The sequence below is a fragment of the Cucurbita maxima genome, unplaced genomic scaffold (genome assembly GCF_002738345.1).
Source record: "Cucurbita maxima cultivar Rimu unplaced genomic scaffold, Cmax_1.0 Cma_Scf00003, whole genome shotgun sequence".
NCBI classification, from domain to species: Eukaryota; Viridiplantae; Streptophyta; class Magnoliopsida; order Cucurbitales; family Cucurbitaceae; genus Cucurbita; species Cucurbita maxima.
In genome coordinates, this window is record NW_019272019.1 from 619,286 (window position 1) to 640,862 (window position 21,577).

General features: G+C 36.0%; 1 protein-coding gene and 1 long non-coding RNA gene across 4 annotated transcripts; one reads left to right on the forward strand and one right to left on the reverse strand.

The window, feature by feature from the left end:
- Positions 1–11,361: 11,361 nt before the first annotated feature.
- On the reverse strand, positions 11,362–12,691 carry LOC111477172. Its single transcript, XR_002717229.1, has 2 exons — positions 12,519–12,691; positions 11,362–11,540 (listed from the first exon to the last, which is right to left on the reverse strand). It is a non-coding gene; the product is annotated as an uncharacterized LOC111477172 (long non-coding RNA).
- A 1,717-nt stretch (positions 12,692–14,408) lies between these two features.
- LOC111477155 (tetratricopeptide repeat domain-containing protein PYG7, chloroplastic) lies at positions 14,409–19,524 on the forward strand. 3 transcript variants are annotated; one of them, XM_023121163.1, is made up of 6 exons: positions 14,409–14,619; positions 16,085–16,171; positions 16,528–16,579; positions 17,641–17,903; positions 18,669–18,815; positions 19,090–19,524. In XM_023121163.1, exons 1-6 carry the CDS (start codon positions 14,509–14,511, stop codon positions 19,369–19,371), a joined length of 942 nt encoding a protein of 313 aa, XP_022976931.1. In that variant the 5' UTR covers positions 14,409–14,508; the 3' UTR covers positions 19,372–19,524. The 3 variants fall into 3 exon arrangements, with proteins under 3 accessions (XP_022976931.1, XP_022976932.1, XP_022976933.1); XM_023121164.1 differs by having other exon boundaries at positions 14,416–14,619; positions 16,524–16,579; XM_023121165.1 differs by lacking the exons at positions 14,409–14,619; positions 16,085–16,171; positions 16,528–16,579 and adding an exon at positions 16,597–17,180.
- Positions 19,525–21,577: the final 2,053 nt, after the last annotated feature.

Genomic DNA, 21,577 nt, shown 5'->3' on the forward strand with positions numbered 1-21,577 from the left:
TAATTAGCTAAACCAAGCAACAATCTAAAATGATCACAATGCAAATAAGTAAATTTACCTATGGTTCATGATCTAATAACCTCCGAGCATATGTACATAAGTAAATTTACCTATGGTTCATGATATAATAACCTTCAAGTTCTATGAAACTTTGTATTAAACCAAGAAGAGAGTTTAGACTACGTCGTTTAAAACACATGAAACCATTGCATAGGTTCAGACTGTGTCACTATGTGTAAAGCTTTGGACTAGAAAAATGACCAAAATTGAAGTTATAAAGAACCGAGGAACAATAGTACCAAGACCCTTAGACCAGAACTAAGGTTGAGACCTCATAGGGAATTGGAATTGAACCCTGTGCCTCTCACATGCAAAGCGAGTGCTCTACCATATGAGCTACACCCCCTTCATAAAATGAAGATACCAAACGTCCATAATGAGGTAAGTAGCCATTTTGGACTCTTCTTAAGAAGTACTTGTAGAAATTGCTTCGATCTTTGTATAAACCTTAAACCTTAAAGGAATGTGAAAGAAAAACACCAAGAACCGTGAGTTAAGGCTCCGAACTGATTAAATTTCTTAGGATTTAAGTAACGTTAAAATAACCCACTAAATGAACTCCGCTGCCTATGAATTTTTAATACTGAGCATACTATGACATGTTAAGAATTTATATGAAATTTGGTAGTCATTGGATAAGGTTAATTAGCTAAACCAAGTAACGATGTAAAATGAAGATAATGCACCTAAGGAAATTTACCATTGGTTCATGATCTAGACGACTGCCTAATGCTATGAAACTTTGTATTAAACCTAGATACGAGTTTAGACTATGTCGCTTGTAACGCATGAAGTCATGGCATAGGTTCAGACTGTGTTGGTTGAAATGTATGAAGCTTTGGACGTAGGTTCAGACTGTGTCGCTTGGAACGTATGAAGCCTTGGACACAGAATGTCAGGTTCATGATTAGTACCATAAATACTAGGGGGAGTGTCTTGGAGAACAATACACCGATCAAAGACTAGAACAAGGATTACGATCCTAAGTTCTTAAGAAAAGAACCCAAAACAATAGTACCAAGACCATTAGATCGAAACTAAGGTTGAGACCTCAAAATTTAAGGATCAAAGTCCTAAAGATAGATCATGATAAGAACTCATAAAGATCAAAACTAAAGAGTTCAAGTCGTTACAACAAGAACAAGAAAAGAAATAGTGTTACATGCTCGAGTACTCATTCACTCATTTCATGTTTTAATTATATATGTATGTATAAAATAAATATTTTGTAAATTATAAAATTATAAATGTATAAAATTTACCCATCTTATCTTATCGAGTCATTTGATCCTTACAATAATAACTATTTGAACCTAAGTTTTCAAACAAACAAAATGGAGTTGCACGAAATTGAACCATGTGCTTCTCCATGCAAATAGAGTGCTCTACCATGAGCTATACCCCTTTTATAAAATAAATGTCTCGAACGTCTGTGATGAGGTAAGTAGCCATCTTGCACTCTTCTTAAGAAATACTTATAGAAATTGCTAGGATCTTTGTATAAACCTTAAACCAAGTATGAATTAAAGGAATAAAAATATCAAAAACTATGAGTAAAAGCTCTGAACCGATCAAATTCTTGGAGATTTGGTTCATTACTAGCACTGTAAAGAACAAGACAACGATCAAGGAACTCAAAACATGGATTAATATAGCATCTTTTTTTCTATAGTTTAGAGTCCTTCAGTCACCCAATCCTCAGATTGAATTCCTTACAATTCCAAGGTGCAGGGAATTAAACCCTGTGCCTCTCGCATGCGAAGCGAGCGTTCTACCATATGAGCTATACCCCCTTTATAGAATAAAGGTCCTGAACTTCCATGACGAGATAAGTAGTCATTTTGGACTCTTCATAATCAATGCTTGTAAACCTTAAACCAAGTATGAATTAAAGGAAAGAAAAACACCATGAACCATGAGTTAAAGCTCCGAATTGATCAAATTGCTCATGAGGTCCTTTGGTTCATGATCTAGCTTAATATTAGAGGGAGTGTCTTGGAGATCCTTACAATTCCAAGGATTTGAACCTACGATTTCAAAACAAACACAATGGAGGAGGTGAATCGTGTGCCTCTTGCATTCGAAGCGAGCACTCTACCATATGAGCTACACCCCCTTTATAGTATAAAGGTCTCGAACGTCCATGATGAGGTAAGTAGCCATTTAAAACTCTTCTTAAGAAGTACTCGTAGAAATTGCTTGGATCCTTGTATAAACCTTAAACCAAGTATGAATTAAAGGAATGTGAAAGAAAAACACCAAGAACTGTGAGTTAAGGCTCCGAACCGATAAAATTTATCTTGTGATTTAAGTAACATTAAAATAACTCACTAAATGAACTCCGCTGCCTATTTTTAATATGAGCATAATATGACATGTTAAAAGTTTATATGAAATTTGGCAGATTAATTTCCTAAACCAAGTAACGATGTAAAATGACCATAATGCACATAAGGAAATTTATCTTTGGTTCATAATCAAGATGACCTCCAAATACTATGGAACTTTTTATTAAACCTAGATTCGAGTTCAGACAACACCGCTTTGAACGCATGAACCCATAACATAGGTTCAAACTGTGTCACTTGAAATATATAAAGCCTTGGACATAGGTTAACACTATGTCACTTTGAACATATGAAGCCTTGAACACAGGATGTCAGATTCATGACTAGTATCATAAATACTAGGGGGAGTGTCTTGGCGAACAAGAACACAATCAAGGACTAGAAAAAGAATCAAGATCCAAATTCTGAAGATAAGAACCCAGAACAATAGTACCAAAACCCTTAGACCAAAATTAGGCTGAGTCATAATTCAAGGATCAAAGTTCTAAAGATAGATCATGATAAAAACACACAAGTCAAGAACGGAAGAGTCCAAGTACTCACAACAAGAAAATAAATAGTGTGATAGGCTAGAATCTGAATACAAATAATATAGTAGAGGTACAAAGGAACTGAACCTCGTGCCTCTCGCATGCGAAACGATGAACACTATGACAAATAAAATAAAGATCCCTGACGTTCATGATGAGGTAAGAAGCTCTGAAGATAAGATTCGAGAACAATAAGTACCAAGACCCCTTTGTACTCATTCCCGTTTTTAATTTTTATGTATGGATGTTTTATTTCTCAATGAAACTAACAAACACAATAGAGGTGCACCATGTGCCTCTCGCATACGAAGTAAGCACTCTACCATATGAGCTACACCCTTTTTATAAAATAAATGTCTCAAACATTCATGATGAGGTAAGTAGCGATTTTGGACTCTTCTTAAGAAGTACTTGTAGAACCTTAAACCAAGTATGAATTAAAGAAATGTGAAAGAAAAACACCAAGAGCTGTGAGTTAAGGCTCCGAACAGATTAAATTTTTCGTGATTTAAGTAACATTAAAATTGTTGGCTTTTTCGCCTTAATCTCAAATTAATTAATTTTAATTAATTAATTAATTGAGGTTTTGATGAGTTAAGACTCCAAACAGATTAAACAAACCTACTTTCAATTATTAATCATTCTCAGTATTTTGTCCACAATGTAAAGTTGGGAATAACGATTTCAACGTCTTTTTTGGTTCACTCAAATTAGAGATAAAACGAAAAAGTTTCAGTTAAAATAAGATACCCGACGTGATGATGTGGCAGCAAAATTGATATCATAGACCAATTAAATTCAAAACAAGATACCTGGCGTGATGATGTGGTGACAAAATTGATGATGTGGTGACAAAACTGACATCATGAACCAGCTACAAAATTGATATCATAGACCAATCAAAGTATGACATTTATAAATTTGGTAGAGTAATACATGGTGGAGTTTTCAATTATATTTATAAAGTTTTCCCTTACTTTTAAATTAAAAGATGAGTATTTGAATTATAAAATCATTTCAATTACATTTATAAAAGTTTTCGGTTACTTTTAAATAGAAAGAAATTATAATGAATTCATTTACATTTATGAAAACGAGTTTGGAGAAAGAAAATCATTTAAATTACAAAATCATTTCAATTACATTTATAATGATTTCAATTAGATTTATAAAACTTTTCTAATTACTTTTAAAATGTTACCACATGGTTTCCATTAACATTTTTTTATTATATTATTATATTTCAATAGGTTATATATATATATATATATTATATATATATATATATATATATATATATATATTTAAATTTAAATGAAACATGTGGTCTATAATTTTTTACAATAAACTTAAAAATAAATAAATATTATTTTTCGTAGTCCACGTCTCCGTTCACGCTTTAATGGTCATATCAATTTCTATTTAAACTCATCACCTCTTTATCTTTTATAGAACACTAACACAGAACATTTGTTTCCTCGATCTAAACTTTTTTTTAAAGACTCCAATTGTTGCTCTCTCCAAACTTTCAATTCTATTTCTTTTTTTTTATCTCATCCTGAAGAGATGTCTATTGTATTATGAAAAAATTGTAAATCTATTACTTCAGAGAGTTGTGTGTTTCTATAAGATTTCAGAAAAGTGTACCGGTTTGATCCTGAGCCATAGAAATGATTGAGTTTGCTCTTGAACTCGTAAAAAGAGCGGTGTATCTGTTTGATCCTGAGCCGTGGAAAGGATTGAGTTTGCTCTTGCACTCGTAAAAGGAGCGGTGTAGCGGTTGGACTCTAATCCGAAGAAAGAGTCAGAAAGTTTTATTCAAATCCCAAGAGGCGCTTGGGAAGTGGAGTAGGTCGAGTTTGACCGAACTACTATAAAACTACGCGTTATATTTTCTAACCCTTTTCCTATTTAAATTCTAAATTTTAAGTTTTATGTCATGTTATAAGTTTTATTGTTATTAAAAATAAAAATTTAATAATTACATTGATTGAAACCCTATTCACCCCCTCTAGGGTTGTCATATCGATCCAACAAAAATAACTCACTAAATGAACTCCGCTTCTATGAATTTTTAATATTGAGCATTATATGACACGTTAAGAGTTTATATGAAATTTTGTAGTCATTGGATAGGGTTAATTAGCTAAACCAAGTAACGGTGTAAAATGACCATAATGCACATAAGTAAATTTAGCTTTGGTTCACGATCTAGAGGACCTCCAAATACTATGAAACTTTTTATTAAACCTAGATTCGAGTACAGACTATGTCGCTTGAAATGCATGAACTCATGGCATAGGTTCAAACTTTGTTACTTGAAATGTATGAAATCTTGGACATAGGTTAACACTATCACTTTGAACGTATGAAACCTTGGACATAAGATGTCAGGTTCATGACATACAGGATGTCAGGTTCATGACTAGTACCATAAATACTAGGGGAATGTCTTGGAGAACAAGACAACGATCAAGGACTGAACAAGGATCAAGATCCAAGTTTAAGTACCCAAACCCTTAGATCATAACAGAATTGAACCTTGTGCCTCTTGCATGCAAAGCGAGCGCTCTACCATATGAGCTACAACCCCTTTACATAATAAAGGTCTTGAACTTTCATAACAAGGTAAGTAGCCATTTTGGACTCTTCTTAAGAAATACTTGTAGAAATTGCTTGGATCTTTGTATAAACCTTAAATCAAGTATGAATTAAAGGAATATGAAAGGAAAATACCAAGAACCATGAGTGAAGACTCCAAATCGATCAAATTGATCGAGATTTAAGTAACGTTAAAATATCCCACTAAATGAACTCTGCTACCTATGAATTTTGAATACTAAGCATAATATGACATGTTAAGATTATATATGAAATTTGGTTGTCATTGGATATGGTTAATTAGTTAAACCAAGTAACGGTGTAAAATGACCATAATTCTCCTTAGGAAATTTTCCTTTAGTTCATGATCTAGATAACCTCCGAATGCTATGAAATTTTGTATGAAACCTAGATGCGGGGTCAGACTACAACGTTTGGAATGCATGAAGTCTTAGACGTAGTTTCAGACTGTGTGGCTTGGAATGTATGATGCAGACTGTGTCACTTGGAATGTATGAAGCGTTGGACACAAGTTGTCAAGTTCATGACTAGTACTATAAATCCTAGGGGGTGTGTTTGGGAGAACGAACAAAAAAAGAACAACCTAGAAAGTGACAAAGAACAAGACAACGTTCCAGAAATAGAACAAGGATCAAGATCCAAGTTCTGAAGACAAGTACCGAGAACAAATAGTATTAAAACCCCTAGATCTGAACCAAGGTTGAGATCTTAGAATCCATTTACCAAAGTCCATCTAAGTATCCTTCCAAACCAAGAAAAATAGTACTTGGACCTTAAATTAGAACTAAGGTTGACATCTCAGAATTCAAGGACCAAAGTTCGCGTAAATACTTACAACAAGAACAAGGGAAGAAAGAGTGTGACAGGCTACTTACCGAGTACACACCAAGAACAATAATACTAAGACCCTTAAATTAGAACTAAGGTTGAGATCTCAAAATAAAAGGATCAAAGTCGGCCCAAGTACTTACAACAAGAACAAGGAGAAAAAGAGTGTGGTAGGCTACTTACTGAGTAGATAATCGTACCTGTGGTACCTCTTGCATGCAAAGTGAGAGCTCTAGCATGTGAGACTCGAATCAAGACTAAAAAGACCAAAGCGAAAATAATTAAAAAAAATTAGAAAAAAATAAAATCCGCTAAAATTTAAATTAAAAAAAAGTGAACACCAAAAAATACAAAATTAAGTCCAATTATAAGACGAAGTTGTTTAAAATATTACAAACGGGAAACCATTCTAAAACAAAAATATAAAAGCCTTAAAAATGTAAAAACAGGCTAGCACTCTAAAACAACCCCGACTGTGACTACACAACTCTTGAATGCTCATTCACCTCGTGCAGCAGCCTGTAAACACCTGAAAAAGAAAAGAAAAAGGAGTGAGTATAATAATACTTAATAAGTAACCTACTTGTAGGCTCTCAACGCATCCTTAACTTAGTATGTATCACGGGCTTTACTCTTTGCTCTAGGAAGTTTGGGCTTAGTTTTCAATGCTCTCTGAGCAATTGGGTACCCCAACTTTCAACTTTCGAGCATGTCTCTGAACTGAAGCGTACACATAGGGGTCTGTGCGATTTTTTTGTCCTTTCTTTTCTAGTACTTAAGTGGCGTGTCTTGCTTATGTAGTGAATGATCAATGTTCTAGGTTGAGGAGGGGACTCATAAGTTGCAAGACACTATGGCTGGATCTGAATCTAAACAAAAATTTGAGCATCACCCATGGGGGTTACCCGACAACTCTCCCACAGGACCATAAAGTCTTCAAAGTTTGGGGGAAGCAATCCCCTGTGTGCTGGTTAGATACTAGATTAACCTACGCTCAGGGACGGGTTTACAGCACAAGGGTCTTGTTTTATGAGACCTTTGGTCATTTACACTAGGTTGGGGCACATGTCGCATGAACCTAACAAGCAACGCCTAGATCCATGGTAGAAACCGAAGTAGAGTCTCGACAATACGATACTGAAGTGGAAAGGGTAGTGGACAGACATGTGAGACTGTTCACATTGCTATAGCCTAATGAGCTACCTTGATCATTCTTGGTTGTCGTGGAGGCCTACGAGGTTCTTAGGGACCTCTGATCGCCACTAATGATACTGGGGTGCAGGGTCTAATGGAACACATATTGAACTTGGTCAACATGTAAGTCGCACTAGCTATAGCGCCCTAATCTTAACTGAGTTCTCTCATGCATGCTTTTCTAGGTAGTTACACCTATATATCACCTAATTGCATAATCCATAATTTGAACTATACCTTGGTCATATCTCGAAGTTGAGAAGGTTTATTGGGTTCCTAAGGCGGCTAGGTAGCTTAACACAGTCGTCGAGCTCTAGGCTGTTCTATTTTGACTCCTTGAGTATTTCTTAGTCTTAAAGCACTAAGGTCTAGATTCTCTGACCGTCGCTCACGATCCTAAAATGCCCAGTCTATTGGAGGCAACTTGACCTAGGTCATCATCTAGCCAACCTAACTCTAACACCCTAGTTTTGTGCAGATAAACATGTTCTACAGAGAGAACACATAGTCAAACACCTGGAGCTAACACATACTATATCATGCAAACATACAAGCAAACAAGCTCAATGGGAAGATAACATCCATCAATCCCTTGTAGATAAGATCACAATAACCTATCTTTCTCTCTAACACAATGAAAAGCACGTAAAGCAACATTCATAACAAATCTCATCATAGGGGCATTTTGATAATTTCTTACATCATGTTGGTCTTTTGATATTTGTTTGTAAATATAACCCAAACTCGTTCTCGTTTGTAATAAACTTGAACATCACTAAGTTGTAATCGGATTGTGTTTTGATTTAACTATGGTATTGTTTGCTTACATTTGATTTATATTTTATTTTATTTTTATTTTATTTTATGTGCTTTCGTCTATGTTCTTTTAGTTGTAGCCTAAGTTTCGAAACCTTGAAAATGAAGTCCGAACATTAGGAAATTGATTTAGCATGTTAGACTCTCATGCAAGGTTATGAAACCAACATGTTGTCTAGTTTTCAATAACAAACATGATATTAACGAAAACGTAAGACACATAACAACAACGGTAAAATAGAAGAGAAAGAGAGAACTAATGTCGTGTGTTGATTTTCGGTCATGTGCGATCTCCTAAATCACGAGCTTGAAAATTCTTTCATGATATCGAAAGGTTTTCTAGATTTCAAAAAATATTTATAAATCAAAAATACGAATTTTCTCGTGAAATTGGTCTCCCTCAATTCGACTATAAAAGGAGAATATATAGGAAAAATATGTGCATTGTCAAGGTGCTATCCAAACATGCGTGAATACTATAGAAATTTTTGGGTAGCATCGAGACGTAGACACATGCTTTTTTGCACTGAAGAGTGTCGTGGCACCTTAAGGGGCGTTGAGCTTGACACTAGCTTAGCATTGAGATGTTGTAACACACGTCCCGACACGAGCAAATTTCTCGTTTAAAATTTTAAATTAAGGAATTTTTTTAGAATCTTAGAAGCTAAATTTTAAAATGTGGTAGAAGAGAAAAATGCTTAGAAAATGTTGGGCAACTAAAAATGGTATAAAATAAAATAAAAGAAAAATAAAAGAAAAATCAAAGTCAACCCTCGAGGGTTGAGGGGTATTTTGGTCATTCCGGATCTTAGCCATTTGAGTTATTTTCGGTCAAAACTAGTTCATAAAAAAAATTAAAATGATATAGAAAGAACAATAAATGAAAAGAGTAATAAATGGATATAAGATATTTGACTATAATAAAAGCAAAAATATAATACTTATATTAATCTATAATTGAAGTTAAATATCATACAAAATATTTGCCTATAATAAATAGTCAAATATGTTAAATATTATAAATCATAATTCAAGACTAAATATTCTTAATACCACCTTGCAAGGTGAGCATTGAATTTGAGCGAATGTGAAGTTTGGATCTGAAAAGTTCAAAGAGAGGTCTAAAAACACTTTTTTGTGAAGATGTTAGCAACTTGGAGATGGAAAGGTACATATTGTGTGCGAAATTTGCCATCGATAACAAGTTCCCGAAGGAAATGATAATCTAGTTCAACATGTTTGGCCTCTTGTGAGAAACGGGATTAGAGCTCAAAAAAATAGCACTTATGTTGTCACATAAGAGTAAGGGTGGCACGAAATAGGAACCTTGAAGTCATGCAAAAGATGTGTGACCCAAATAAGTTCAGCAACAGTCGTGGCAAGAGAACGATATTCAGATTCACAGCTAGAGTGCGAGACAGTAGGTTGCTTTTTGGCACTCCAAGAAACGAGATTGTTACCAAGATAAATAGAATAATCAAATGTAAAATGGTGATATCGGGACAACTAACCTAGTCAGCATCCGAATAAGCCACTAGCGTACTAGGAATAATGGATGGACGAAAGATAAGACCAAAGTGGAGTGTTCTCTTAACATAGCAAATAATACGTTTAACAACAAGAAAGAGATCTGCAATAAAGGCATGCAAAAATTGAAAGCAAAAATTGAGTGACAGAATTGACAGCATGGGCAATATCTCAAGTACTAGAGGGCGCCAACAAGAGATCAATAGAGAGTAGAATAAGAGAAAGGAGAACCATCAGTAGTTAGTTGTTGAGAAACAACCATGGGGTGTGGACTGGTTTGTCATCGAGCAACTGAGCAAGCAAAAAAAATATCTCGAGCATATTTTACTAACTAATAAAGAGATCATCCGGAGTGGGTGAAACTTCAAGACCAAGAAAGTAACTGAGAGAACCCAAATCCTTGATAGAAAACCCAGAATGAAACTTGTGAGTAAATCTGTCAATAAGAGATGAGTTGTTGCTAGTAACAGTAATGTTATCGGCATAAAAAAAACTATCAATAAGAGATGGGTTGTTGCCAGTAACAATCATGTTATCACCATAAAGAAGTAGATAGATAAGGTTAGATTACTGATAAAAGACAATAAAAGACGTGTCAGCTTGATTGCAAGAAAAATCAAGTGTGAGAAAAAATGAGCTAAAAAGTTGAAACAAGGCACGAGGAGCTTGCTATAAGTCATAGAGGACTTTCTTTAATAAACAGACATGAGTACGAAATCGAGGATCAATATACCCATGAGATTGTTCCATATGAACATGTTCAATAAGAGTGTCATTGAGGAAAGCATTCTTAACATCAAGTTGCTAAAGAGGCCATTTAGTTGTGATTGCAATAGAAAGCACAACACGAACAGTGGTAACTTTGACAACTGGACTAAAAGTGTCAGTATAGTCGAGACTAGGAATTTAAGTATAACCTTTGGCATCAAGAAGACGAGCCTTGAAACACTCGACGGATCCATCAGAAAAATATTTAATGCGAAACACTCATTTAAAGCCCACATGTTGGTGTTGGCAGGGCGAGGAATCAAAGTCCAAGTATGATTTTATTGTAAAGCTCAAATTCCTTCATTCATGGCAGCAACCCAAGTAGGATTCTTAACCGCAGATTCGAATTCTTTTGGCTTAGTGGATGCATGAAGAGCATAAAGAAGTCCAGATGAGCCCAAAATATCAAGATTTGTTGGATGACGAGTCTTGAAGATACCATCTTTGGCTCGTGTGGTCGTATGATGAGAGCCCAAAGAAGAAGAGGAATTGTAGCAGGTTCAATAAAGATCAGTTCAGAAGTCGAGGGTGGCAAAGAGGAACCTGCAAGAGAAGTATTGTCACGACCCAAAATAAATTACCTCAAGCCGTGACTAACAATGACTATGACATGTAGTGTGTAAGCGAGAAATTCAAGGAAAACATTATTTCAAAAGTATTTCATTTATTTCGTAAGAAAAACGTTTCATTACTAAAAGAACATATTTGTCTAGGTAAAAACAAGAAGAGAAACATGAAAGACAAAGTGTACTATTCAGTAAAACTAGACTGACACCCCGGGACACGCTTCCTCTGTGACAACCCACATCGATCAACGTGCCCTCTCTTGACTCGACGCCTCACGTACCTGAAAAAGAAAGGTATAGCAAGAATGAGTATAAAATTATACTTAGTAAGCCACCTACTTATAGGCTCTTATCGCATCCTAATCTTAACAAACCCCCACGGACTCTACTTTAGCTCTGGACATCTGGTTTCCGTTTTAACACCTTGGGACTTGCCCCTCGCGACTTCTTGGTCCTTTGTCCTTTCGTTTAAAGATTCTTAAGAACTCCCTTATGCTGACTTGTGTAATGACTGGTGCCCTACGAGTAGCTACTTCGGCATGGCTCTGAGACTATCTGGTAACTTACCTAGGAAGTGAGCTGCAACCCACTAGGCCCATGACAGTCCCCCTGGTCGGGGAGAGCTACCCCCCTTAACCCATCCAGCTAAATGGTCTATACGACGTGGGCACACGTTTTCCATGCTAAAACGGCTAAGAGCAGTCGGATTCTGATCAGGAACCCCCTGGTCCCCTACGAAGCTATGACACCAATCACACACCAGTAGCCTAAGGGTACTCTAATGAGGCTTCGTACGTCGTGGTGGTCTGTTGCTCTACTAGGGAAAGGATTAGGTCTATACCATAGTGTCTTGTTACTCTAACCAAGAATTCGTAGACTTAATCATAAATGCGAGTCATAAAAACTAATTGAGTACGTACATAACTATCATCCAAAGTCATCAAACATGTTTCATGCAAAGTAAACATACAAGCTCAACGGGATGATAACATCCATCAACTCCCGGAGCGCAGAGTTCACAATTTCCCATCCTCCTTTTAGCATGAAAATATACATATACATAATAAGCGAAAACTTAAAACATAACAGCAGTACTCAGGTAATACTCATAATATTTCACAACATACATCTTACTTTTAATAATCGATAACCTACGATCAATAACAAAAAGCTATGACCTAAGATAATTAAACTAGCATGCATACATTCCAAGCGACTCCTACAATTATTACTTCCTAAAATTTCGTGTGGTGACTTACTTGGATGATGCATGCCCTAACACAGCGTTTCCACACAATTGGCGTATCAAAAGATAGTGATTTTCCTCAATTAGGTCCTATTTCATATAGAATGGAGTTAGGATTGGAATCAGGAGGAAAATAGGAAAACAGAAGTCAAAAGGGTTGAAAATGAGCTTGCACGCGCTTCCACGCGCCGGGATGCAACCACTCGCAGCTTCCACGTGTGAGTGTCACGCGCCCAGGGTTTTCTACAGTCTCGAGTCGTCGATTCGGTTCTGAAACAGTGGTTTAGGTGGACCGCGGGTCATCGGTTTGGTTCGTTTCGCCGCGCGGGTATCAGGTCAGTCGAGGAACGCGAGTCGGGTTGCGTTGCCGGGGACGCATGTCGCAGGAAGGCTTGAGCCGTGTTTTCCCAGGCGGCGTTCGACGCGTGTCCGAAGGTGGTTGGCGCACGCGGTCCTCTAGCCAGTTGACACGTCAAGGTTTTCGATTAGTTTTCCGAGGAACTTTCCATTTTCTATCTCTCGATTCTTAATCGAGACAATAATGGCTTTTTCAACAAAGTTTTAGATCATACTTCAACCTACGTGCCAATATTTTTTTTCTTGATTTTTACTTAGTCATAGGACGAGTTATGAGCATCGGAAAGAGGTCCGGTAACATCCTTACCGTTTTTGGAAAGATTCACAGATCTCAACGTTTCGTCCGATTTCCTCACAAAATCAGTGGCGGATCTTCCCTGGATGAAGGTAGTAAAACTTAAACACTCTACTCTCAAACAAAGATCTCAGATCTGAAGAGTATCGTTCGAAATCTTACCTTGCGGGTTTTCTTTCTGATCTTGACGAAAGATGAGGAAATCTCAACAACACAAGTTCTTTCTTCTCTCTAAGAAGGACTCGAAAGTGTAGGTCTTAGTAGGGAATGGATTCCGTCGGTGACTCTACGACGAAGACTCCAGCTATTCAGGTTTCTTTATCAAACTTTCTCTCAACCTTCTTTCTCACACCTCTCTCTTTTGCAGGAATTCTGTGGAGATCCCTTAAGACCCCTCCAGGGGTAAAATGTCCATTTTGCACGTTGGGCTTTAACCGACTTTTTTTTTTTTTTTTGAGTTATCTACCTGCACAAACTCATCCAAAAAGTCAGAACAAATATCACACGAAGATGAACTGGATCGAGGAATGTGCGGTGAAGAAGTGGTACGGAAATGAATCAATATGGTAAAGATGTGGTTCAAAGAAATTTGAAATGCGACGAGAGGAAAGAGGTTGGGCATGGGAGCTAGAGACAACATGAAGTAAGTTTCCTCAAATTGAGTTTGACAGGTGATATATAGCTTAGCGGTGGTGGAATCAAGACAACGAAACCCTTTATAAGTGGGACTATAACCCAAAAAAATGTAAAGAATGTTGCGGGGAGAAAAGCTTGTTAGTCATATATGTTAGGATCGCACAACAACGCTCACAAAGGATCAAGATGAACATAAAGAAGAGAAAATTCAAGGAGGAATATTGGTTAAAGGTTTTATTGATGACTTTAGATATATACCGAAGAAATTACGAGCACTGACTAATAAGGTATATATATAGTTTCAGAACCGTAAATATTGCTTTTACAGATTTAGCTGCCTAATGAAATATAATCTACCAAATATATCTGTAACAGTTCGTATATTATTTTCGTTTATCCCAATAATAAAAATATATTACCTAATTTTTAAAGTTAATAAATAAATAAATACAAATATGGGGTCATCCACTAAGATTGCAACACATTATTTTTCAAAATATAAAATTAATTTTTCTTTTTGTCTTTTTCCCATGTGGATGATGAATTAACGGTCCAGATTTTAGCAGATACAATAAACGGTTGGCTTCCTTCTATCAATTTGATTTTTACCATTATCTTCTGGACACTCGCACCTTCTTTCTGCCAAAACCATATCAACAATTTTCAGAAGTTTCAGAACAACAAACCTCAAATTGAGCGCTGAAAATCCCAGAAAATGGCTTTACAGACGAGTTTGTGTCTTCATCGTTCACCATCTCTTTCTCCTTCTCATTCTTTCCTTCCATTTGGGTCTCTCCAGCTCAAGCCTCAGAATCTCGTTCTTCAGGTGAGATTTATCTCTTCTTCTTATGAATTATTGGATTTCTCTTAAGAATGATTGATTCTGTTTTCTTTAACTTATAAAATATGGTGTTGTTTCTTGTATCATGCTAGTGAGCTTCAGTTATTGAATCCTGGTTGAAATTTGAGGAAGTGGAATCGAATTCTATTTTTGTATTTTCGTATTTTTAAATTTGAGGAACTGTGTTTTGCTCTTGAATTGATTCATAAGTCCTGTTTGAGATGAACTCTTTTTAGATTTCTATCCTGAAAAAATGAAATCTGCCGGTTCTTAAAACGTTGGAAAAGGCTATGAAACTTTGAGGCAGTTTGAAATGATCGTTTCTGAGTATTGATTTTAAAGAAGAAGCATTTTTTCCGGAAACATTTTTTAAATTCTTTCCACTGAATGAAGGTGCATTGAAGTGTTTTTAGAATTTTCAAAGTTACTTTGATCGTAAAAAAAATCAACATGACTGTTTGTGTTCATTTAAGCACAAAATTTCTCTTTTGGTCATGATATGTTTCAAGTTCTTAGTGAAAATTCTTCTGATGCTACGTGATCTTTCAAGTTAGGTTTGAATTTTGTAATGGTCGAATTCCTGAAATCATTTTAGTCCGAACGTGTTCGATATATTAATTGTTTGTCCAAAACATAATGTTTAGATTCTACAAGAGCCTGAAAATTATTTAATAATTTGTTTCTTGGTAGCACTTGTTTTTATTACAGTATCTGTAATGTTTTTTTTGGTTAAATTATAAAGTTAGTCTCTATGGTTTGGAGAAAGTTCTAGTTTAGTTCACATGGTGTAACAACCCAAGCCCACCACTAGCAGATATTGTCCTCTTTAGACTTTCTTTTTCGGGTTTCCCCTCAAGGTTTTAAAACGCGTCTACTAAGGAGAGGATTTCACATCTTTATAAGGAATGCTTTGTTCCTCTCTCCAACCAACGTGGGAACTCTCAATCCACCCCCTTGGGGCCCAGTGTCCTCATTGGCACACTGTTTGGTGTCTCTGATATCATTTGTAACAACCCAAGCCCACCGCTAGCAAATATTGTTCTCTTTGGGCTTTCCCTTCTAGACTTCCCCTCAAGGTTTTAAAACACGTACACTAAAGAGAGGTTTTCACATTCTTATAAGGAATGTTTTGTTCTCCTCTCCAACCAACGAAGGAACTCACACATGATTTTAAAAGTCAAAATTTCGTTCATATAGTTTGATAAAACCTCATAATAGGTCCTATAATTTGATAAAACCCTTATAATTTCATCACTATTTATGAGGATTTTATCAAACCATTGGGATGAATTCAAACTTTTAAACCATAGGACTAAATTTTAAGTTTTGACCGATCATAGGGATGAAATTTGTAATTCTAACGTATCCTTTGCCTCTGTTTCTCCAAGCCTGTTCTCTAATGAACACTTTCACCATTTCAATTGCTTCTAATGATGTTGTTCCTATGTAGGAAATTGTGCATCATTTCGACGTACCAATATTGCGGAACTTTAGGAAGGGCTGTAGACTTAATGTTGAGAGGTTTTCTAAACTTCAGGTATGCATTTGTTCAAAAAGTATCCACTTATTAAGTTCATATTTCTGTAACTACTTAGATTAAGTGCGAAAAAATATATCTCTGATCACAATAATTTTCCATAATTAAAGACCAACCAGCTAAAATGAATTTTTAAAGGGTTCTGTAGTTGCTTAGGTGGAAAATTTATCCCACTTTTGAGTCTTTGACCATAGACTCCTGAGTCATTCGGTTTCGTAATTGTTTAGAAGATTGTTGAGTCATTAGACAATAGGTAAATGTTCCATAAGATGATATATTTTTTTCTATTGAATTGAAAAATCTTCAAATTGTCTCATTATTAACTTCTTTTTTTCCTACACTCTGGATGAAGGCAGATGTTTCAAAGGGAATTGGCAATGGAATCTCAATCATCGACAATGTTTGAGAGTAATTTGTTCTCTGATTCATCATTCTTTATAATCAATGCATTTTCATTAATTTGTGGATGATATGTTTCGAGTGATCGGTACGTTATGACTGAAAGTTCAAAATATAGACAAGTTGATTCACAAATTTATCAATACCTCTGTAGACTAGATTTGATACATAAATTAATAATCTATATTCATACATACAGTGCAAGGTATATCAAACTAGATTCAACACATAACTCATTAAACTAGGTGACTCAATGAACCTCCAGCCCATGATGCAACAGTCAGTATCCGCTGCCATAGTCATCGTTTCCAACTGTCATGAGCATTGCTGTTCTTGTCACCATTAGCTGTCGTCGTGGGGTTTTCATTTTGTTTTTTTCTCTCGTCTTTGGGTTTTACTTTCTTTGTTGTCTTGCCGTCACCTTCTTCCATTGTTCTTGCATTGTGTTTGCAGTTGCAGTTAGTCAGTGTCGTCATCCTTGTCGCCATCTGCTGTCGTTGTGTTTTTCGATGTTTTTTGGGTTTTCCTCTCCCTTATCTGTTTACTTCCCTTGTTGCCAGATGTTCTTCTATGCCATCCTTCACTGTCTCCAAATTCATTTTTACTGAAGGTCAGATCATTGATTTTCTGCTTCGGTTGGGCTCTCCTTATCTTTAAGTCACCATGCTTTGGTTTTCTGCATTTGGTTTGAAGACGAGCGTTTCAAAAGCTCTAGTTTCTTTATTTCAAAATTGTAATAACGAGCCTTCTCTTCCTCCAGTTCCATGCAATTTTGATTCATGTGTGAAGTTCCTACCTTTGTTGATGGCATCCGTGGTTGGGCTTCATTTTATTTATTGCAGTTTCGTATCGCTGGTTAAGTTCTTTCTTTCTCGAGGCTTTTGGATCAGTGCTTTTGTGCTGGGTGCTAACTTTTATGTTGGTCATCTCGTTTTCCTTGTGAAATATCGAAAAGCTTACTGCTTGTTATTCATGTTGTGTTCTTTCTTCAGTATAATCAAAACATATACTCAATAAAACTTTATATTCTTTAGTGATGAATGTTTGAAGAACATTTTTTATTTTTGCAGGCTGTCAACCAGAAAAAGGCCTACCATTATTTGTATCTGCTTTCTCATCAGGGCAACTTTTATGGCTGATTTCTGCTGAATCAGTATTTGCTAGGGAAGAAATCAAAACGAATGCAGTTTACGAGATCGGGGAGTTATTTGAATTAGGAATACAGTTATCTTATCTATTAATACTATTAGGTCTTCTTGGGGTTGGAACCTTCTTCGTGATACGTCAAGTTCTTGTTCGTAGAGAACTCGACCTTTCTGCTAAAGAACTGCAAGTAAGAATCCACATTTACAGATTGAGTAACATGTAAGAAATGGAAAGAGATCTTAAAAGATTTTTTCCTCTCAACAATGGAGGTGAACTTAGATTAATCAAATATTAATATTTCTTCCAATATTGATATTTCTATGCAAGGATATGAATTCATCCATTTAGATTGGGATGATTCTAAATTTCTGAAGGAAAAGGAGGTGCCCTCCTCAATATTTTTAAAACTGATCTAGCAGGGAGAGGTTTTCACATTCTTATAAAAAATGCTTAGTTCTCCTCCCCAACTGATATGGGATCTCACAATCCACCCTTCTCGGGGCTCAGCGTCCTCGCTGGCACTCGTTCCTTTCTCCAATCAATGTGGGACCCCCCAATCCACCCCCTTCGGGTCCCAACGTCTTTGCTGGCACACCATCTCTTGTCCACCCCCTTTGGAACTTAGTCTTCTCGTTGGCACATCGTCCGATGTCTGGCTCTAATTCCATTTGTAAATGGCCCAAGCTCACTGCTAGCAGATATTGTCCTCTTTGGGCTTCTTCTTTCGCGCTTCCCCTCAAGGTTTTTAAAACATGTCTGCTTGGGAGATGTTTCCACATCCTTGTAAAGAATGCTTAGTTCTCCTACCCAACCGACTTAGGATCTCACATCTACTAAGTTTTTAAATGAAAACTATTCATTTGAAATCACCCCATAAAGTAGGTGATTGGCTGAGGTCATTGATTGTCTAGCTTTGCTAATGCGCTTTCCATTCTCATTATTTGTTGGACAGGAACAAGTGAGAAGTGGTGATGCCAGTGCTATGGAGTATTTTGAACTTGGTGCAGTGATGCTGAGGAGGAAGTTTTATCCCGCTGCCACGAAGTTTTTGCTTCAGGCAATTGATAAGTGGGACGGGGATGATCAAGATCTTGCGCAGGTTTGATACGCTCTAGCTCACTGATTTCTGATTGTTGGAATATCAAGATCATCCAATCATTTGATAATCTGCTTTGTTTTCCTTGATTTTAATCGAAACTGTATAGAATGTATCAAGAACACGCTTCCTCGTGTTTAGCTTTCGAAATCTTTTGTTCTCTCATCCAGTTTCATATTTCCGTTGTTCTCAGTCGAGCATTAGTTGACTTGTTGAGTTGATCGAGGGTCGATATTTAATGATATCCTGTTACAGCTTCTATCGTCTATGTTTGCAGGTTTACAACGCGCTCGGGGTTAGTTATGTGCGTGACGATAAGCTGGACAAGGGAATTACCCAGTTTGAAACTGCTGTAAAGCTTCAACCTGGGTATGTTACAGCTTGGAACAATCTTGGAGATGCATATGAGAAAAAGAAAGAATACACGTCTGCTCTGAAAGCTTTCGAAGAAGTTCTTCTATTCGACCCGAACAACAAACTTGCTCGGCCAAGACGAGATGCGTTGAAGGACCGTGTGGAGATGTACAAAGGAGTTCCTGTGAAATCTAAGAACAAATGATGATCATGTCCCTGGTTTTCTGCCGATTTTGTTGAAAATGAGAATTTACATTCATTAATGTATTAGATTATATTAGAGTTATGAATCCTACGTTGCTGTGTATGGTAACTAAAAAAGTATATATAATTGAATGAGTAGCTTTGTTTTCTAAAATATTTGTAAATTTATGAGTGCTTGAAGCAAGGGCACCTGGAAAAGGGACATTACCAAGTCATCTGAGGCCTTGGGTACAAATAGTCGAGTGTCGACGCAATTGTTTGAGAGCTTGGATACGAATCGTCAAGGATCGAGTATTGAGCTACATAGAAAATCATTGAGGCCGAAGCATACAGATGGTCGAGAGTCGATGCGTCAAAGAGTCAGTCTCGTTGAGCTTTTGGTGAGGGCTAAATATGAGCATTGAGTGAACACGTGGAGCTCGATTATATTTAGTATGCATAGTGTTGCAGTCATGCTCGTTCAAGGCGTGTTGTCCTTGGCTGCATGCCTATATTATGTCAAATCCTTTATTTGATTTCATGTTGTATTTTCTTACTATCGTATTTTCGGTTTATTTGTATTCATTTTGTATTGTCTTACTATCATATTTTCTATTTGTATAACTATTCGGCAAAATCATGTCTAGACCTGTCAGAATTGAATCGTCTCATAATGTACTACAGGGGGATGTGACTAGTCTTCAACTCCTCCCACCTAGATTTTGTATGATTGTTCGGCGAAATCACATCTAAGCTTGTCAGACATGAATTGCCTCAAAGTGTACTATACGATTAATCGTCAATTCTTAACATTGCTTTCAATCTTACTTTCAAACTCTCTCTCGAAAATCTCTGTACCCTTGTTTTCTAAAATCTTCTCCTCAAAATAGGGCCAGAAACTTAAGCATGTGTTGTCCGTAGGCGACGAGAATCCAAATTGACTTGACTCACTCAATATTGAGAGTAAATATCACACAATCATAAAAGTTCACTGTGAAGAAAAGTGTGATTAAGTTTAGTTCATGTCTTGTGTATGTTGTATGGATGGTTTGTTTCTATATATAATGGGACTGTCTAGTTGGCTCCTTAGATGTGAGCTACTTACTAAGTACGCCTTGTAAATTAGTAGAAAGAAAGATGGTACGCCTTGTGAACTAGTAGAAAGAAAGATTATTATATTGAAAAGGAGATACGAGAAGTGATAACATTTAGCCATGTTTTGTTATCGAACTTTGAGTCAGTCTAGACTTTGGGCTACCTTAATCGTTTCTTCAAAGTGTTAAGAACATGAGTAGTTTTGATAGCATACCGTATATTGTCGGGGGAGACTTCGTTCTTTATACTCTCGATACGTCTATTTGTTCCTTGTTTCTATCCTTTCATGTTTTAAATAACAGTTCTATACAACTACTGTATGAACAATATCGTTAAACATCTTCATAACTTTCTATTAAATTTGTGTCGGATAGAATTTACTTTTCAATACAATAATCTCGGAATTGTCCTACATTTTGGTCGAAGGTATATCTTATGTTGAAGGAGAGAACTAGATAATTTTACAATTAAGGCTTAAAATATTAAAAAAACAATAATAATAATAATAAATTAAAATTTATCCCTTTATTAACTTAATTTTGAAAAAAATAGTATTTTACCCCTTAAAAAGATTTAGAATTGTGATAGATGTTGGGTTAGTGATATATATTAATTATTTGATGTTGACTCGAGAATTCGACCAATCCATTCTATAAGGTTAAATTTTTTTTTTTCCGGTTTGTATTAAATAAAATTTTTGAAAAATTGAAAAATTCGAGTTGACTTGCAAGTTGACATTTTTTGGTCGGTCAATCCAACAAACATGAAAATAAGGTTACAACTCAATCCTACTTTTAATACTATTATAAAAATTAAGAATATTTGAAGTTTGTAACTGGTATATAAGTGATGCATTTGTGACTTGCGAATGTTTGATATTTGAATTTTACGAAATTTTAATTATTAAGATAACATGTATTATAATAAGTTAATTTTAAAACAAAAAATTATCAATTAACTCGTCGTGAAAATAGAGTATTGGGTTGGGTTGTGAACAGTATTTAGGTTGTTCGAGTTGTTGGATAATGGAAGTCCCATATCAACTGACTCGTCGTGAAAACAGAGTATTGGGTTGGGTTGTGAACAGTATTTAGGTTGGTCGAGTTGTTGGATAATGGAAGTCCCATATCAAC

Coding starts and splice junctions, on each gene's coding strand:
- LOC111477155 (XM_023121163.1), top strand. CDS start 14,509: ATGGCTTTACAGACGAGTTTGTGTCTTCATCGTTCACCATCTCTTTCT. Junction 14,620..16,084: donor CTCAGAATCTCGTTCTTCAG/GTGAGATTTATC, acceptor GTTCCTATGTAG/GAAATTGTGCATCATTTCGA. Junction 17,904..18,668: donor TTTCTGCTAAAGAACTGCAA/GTAAGAATCCAC, acceptor TTTGTTGGACAG/GAACAAGTGAGAAGTGGTGA.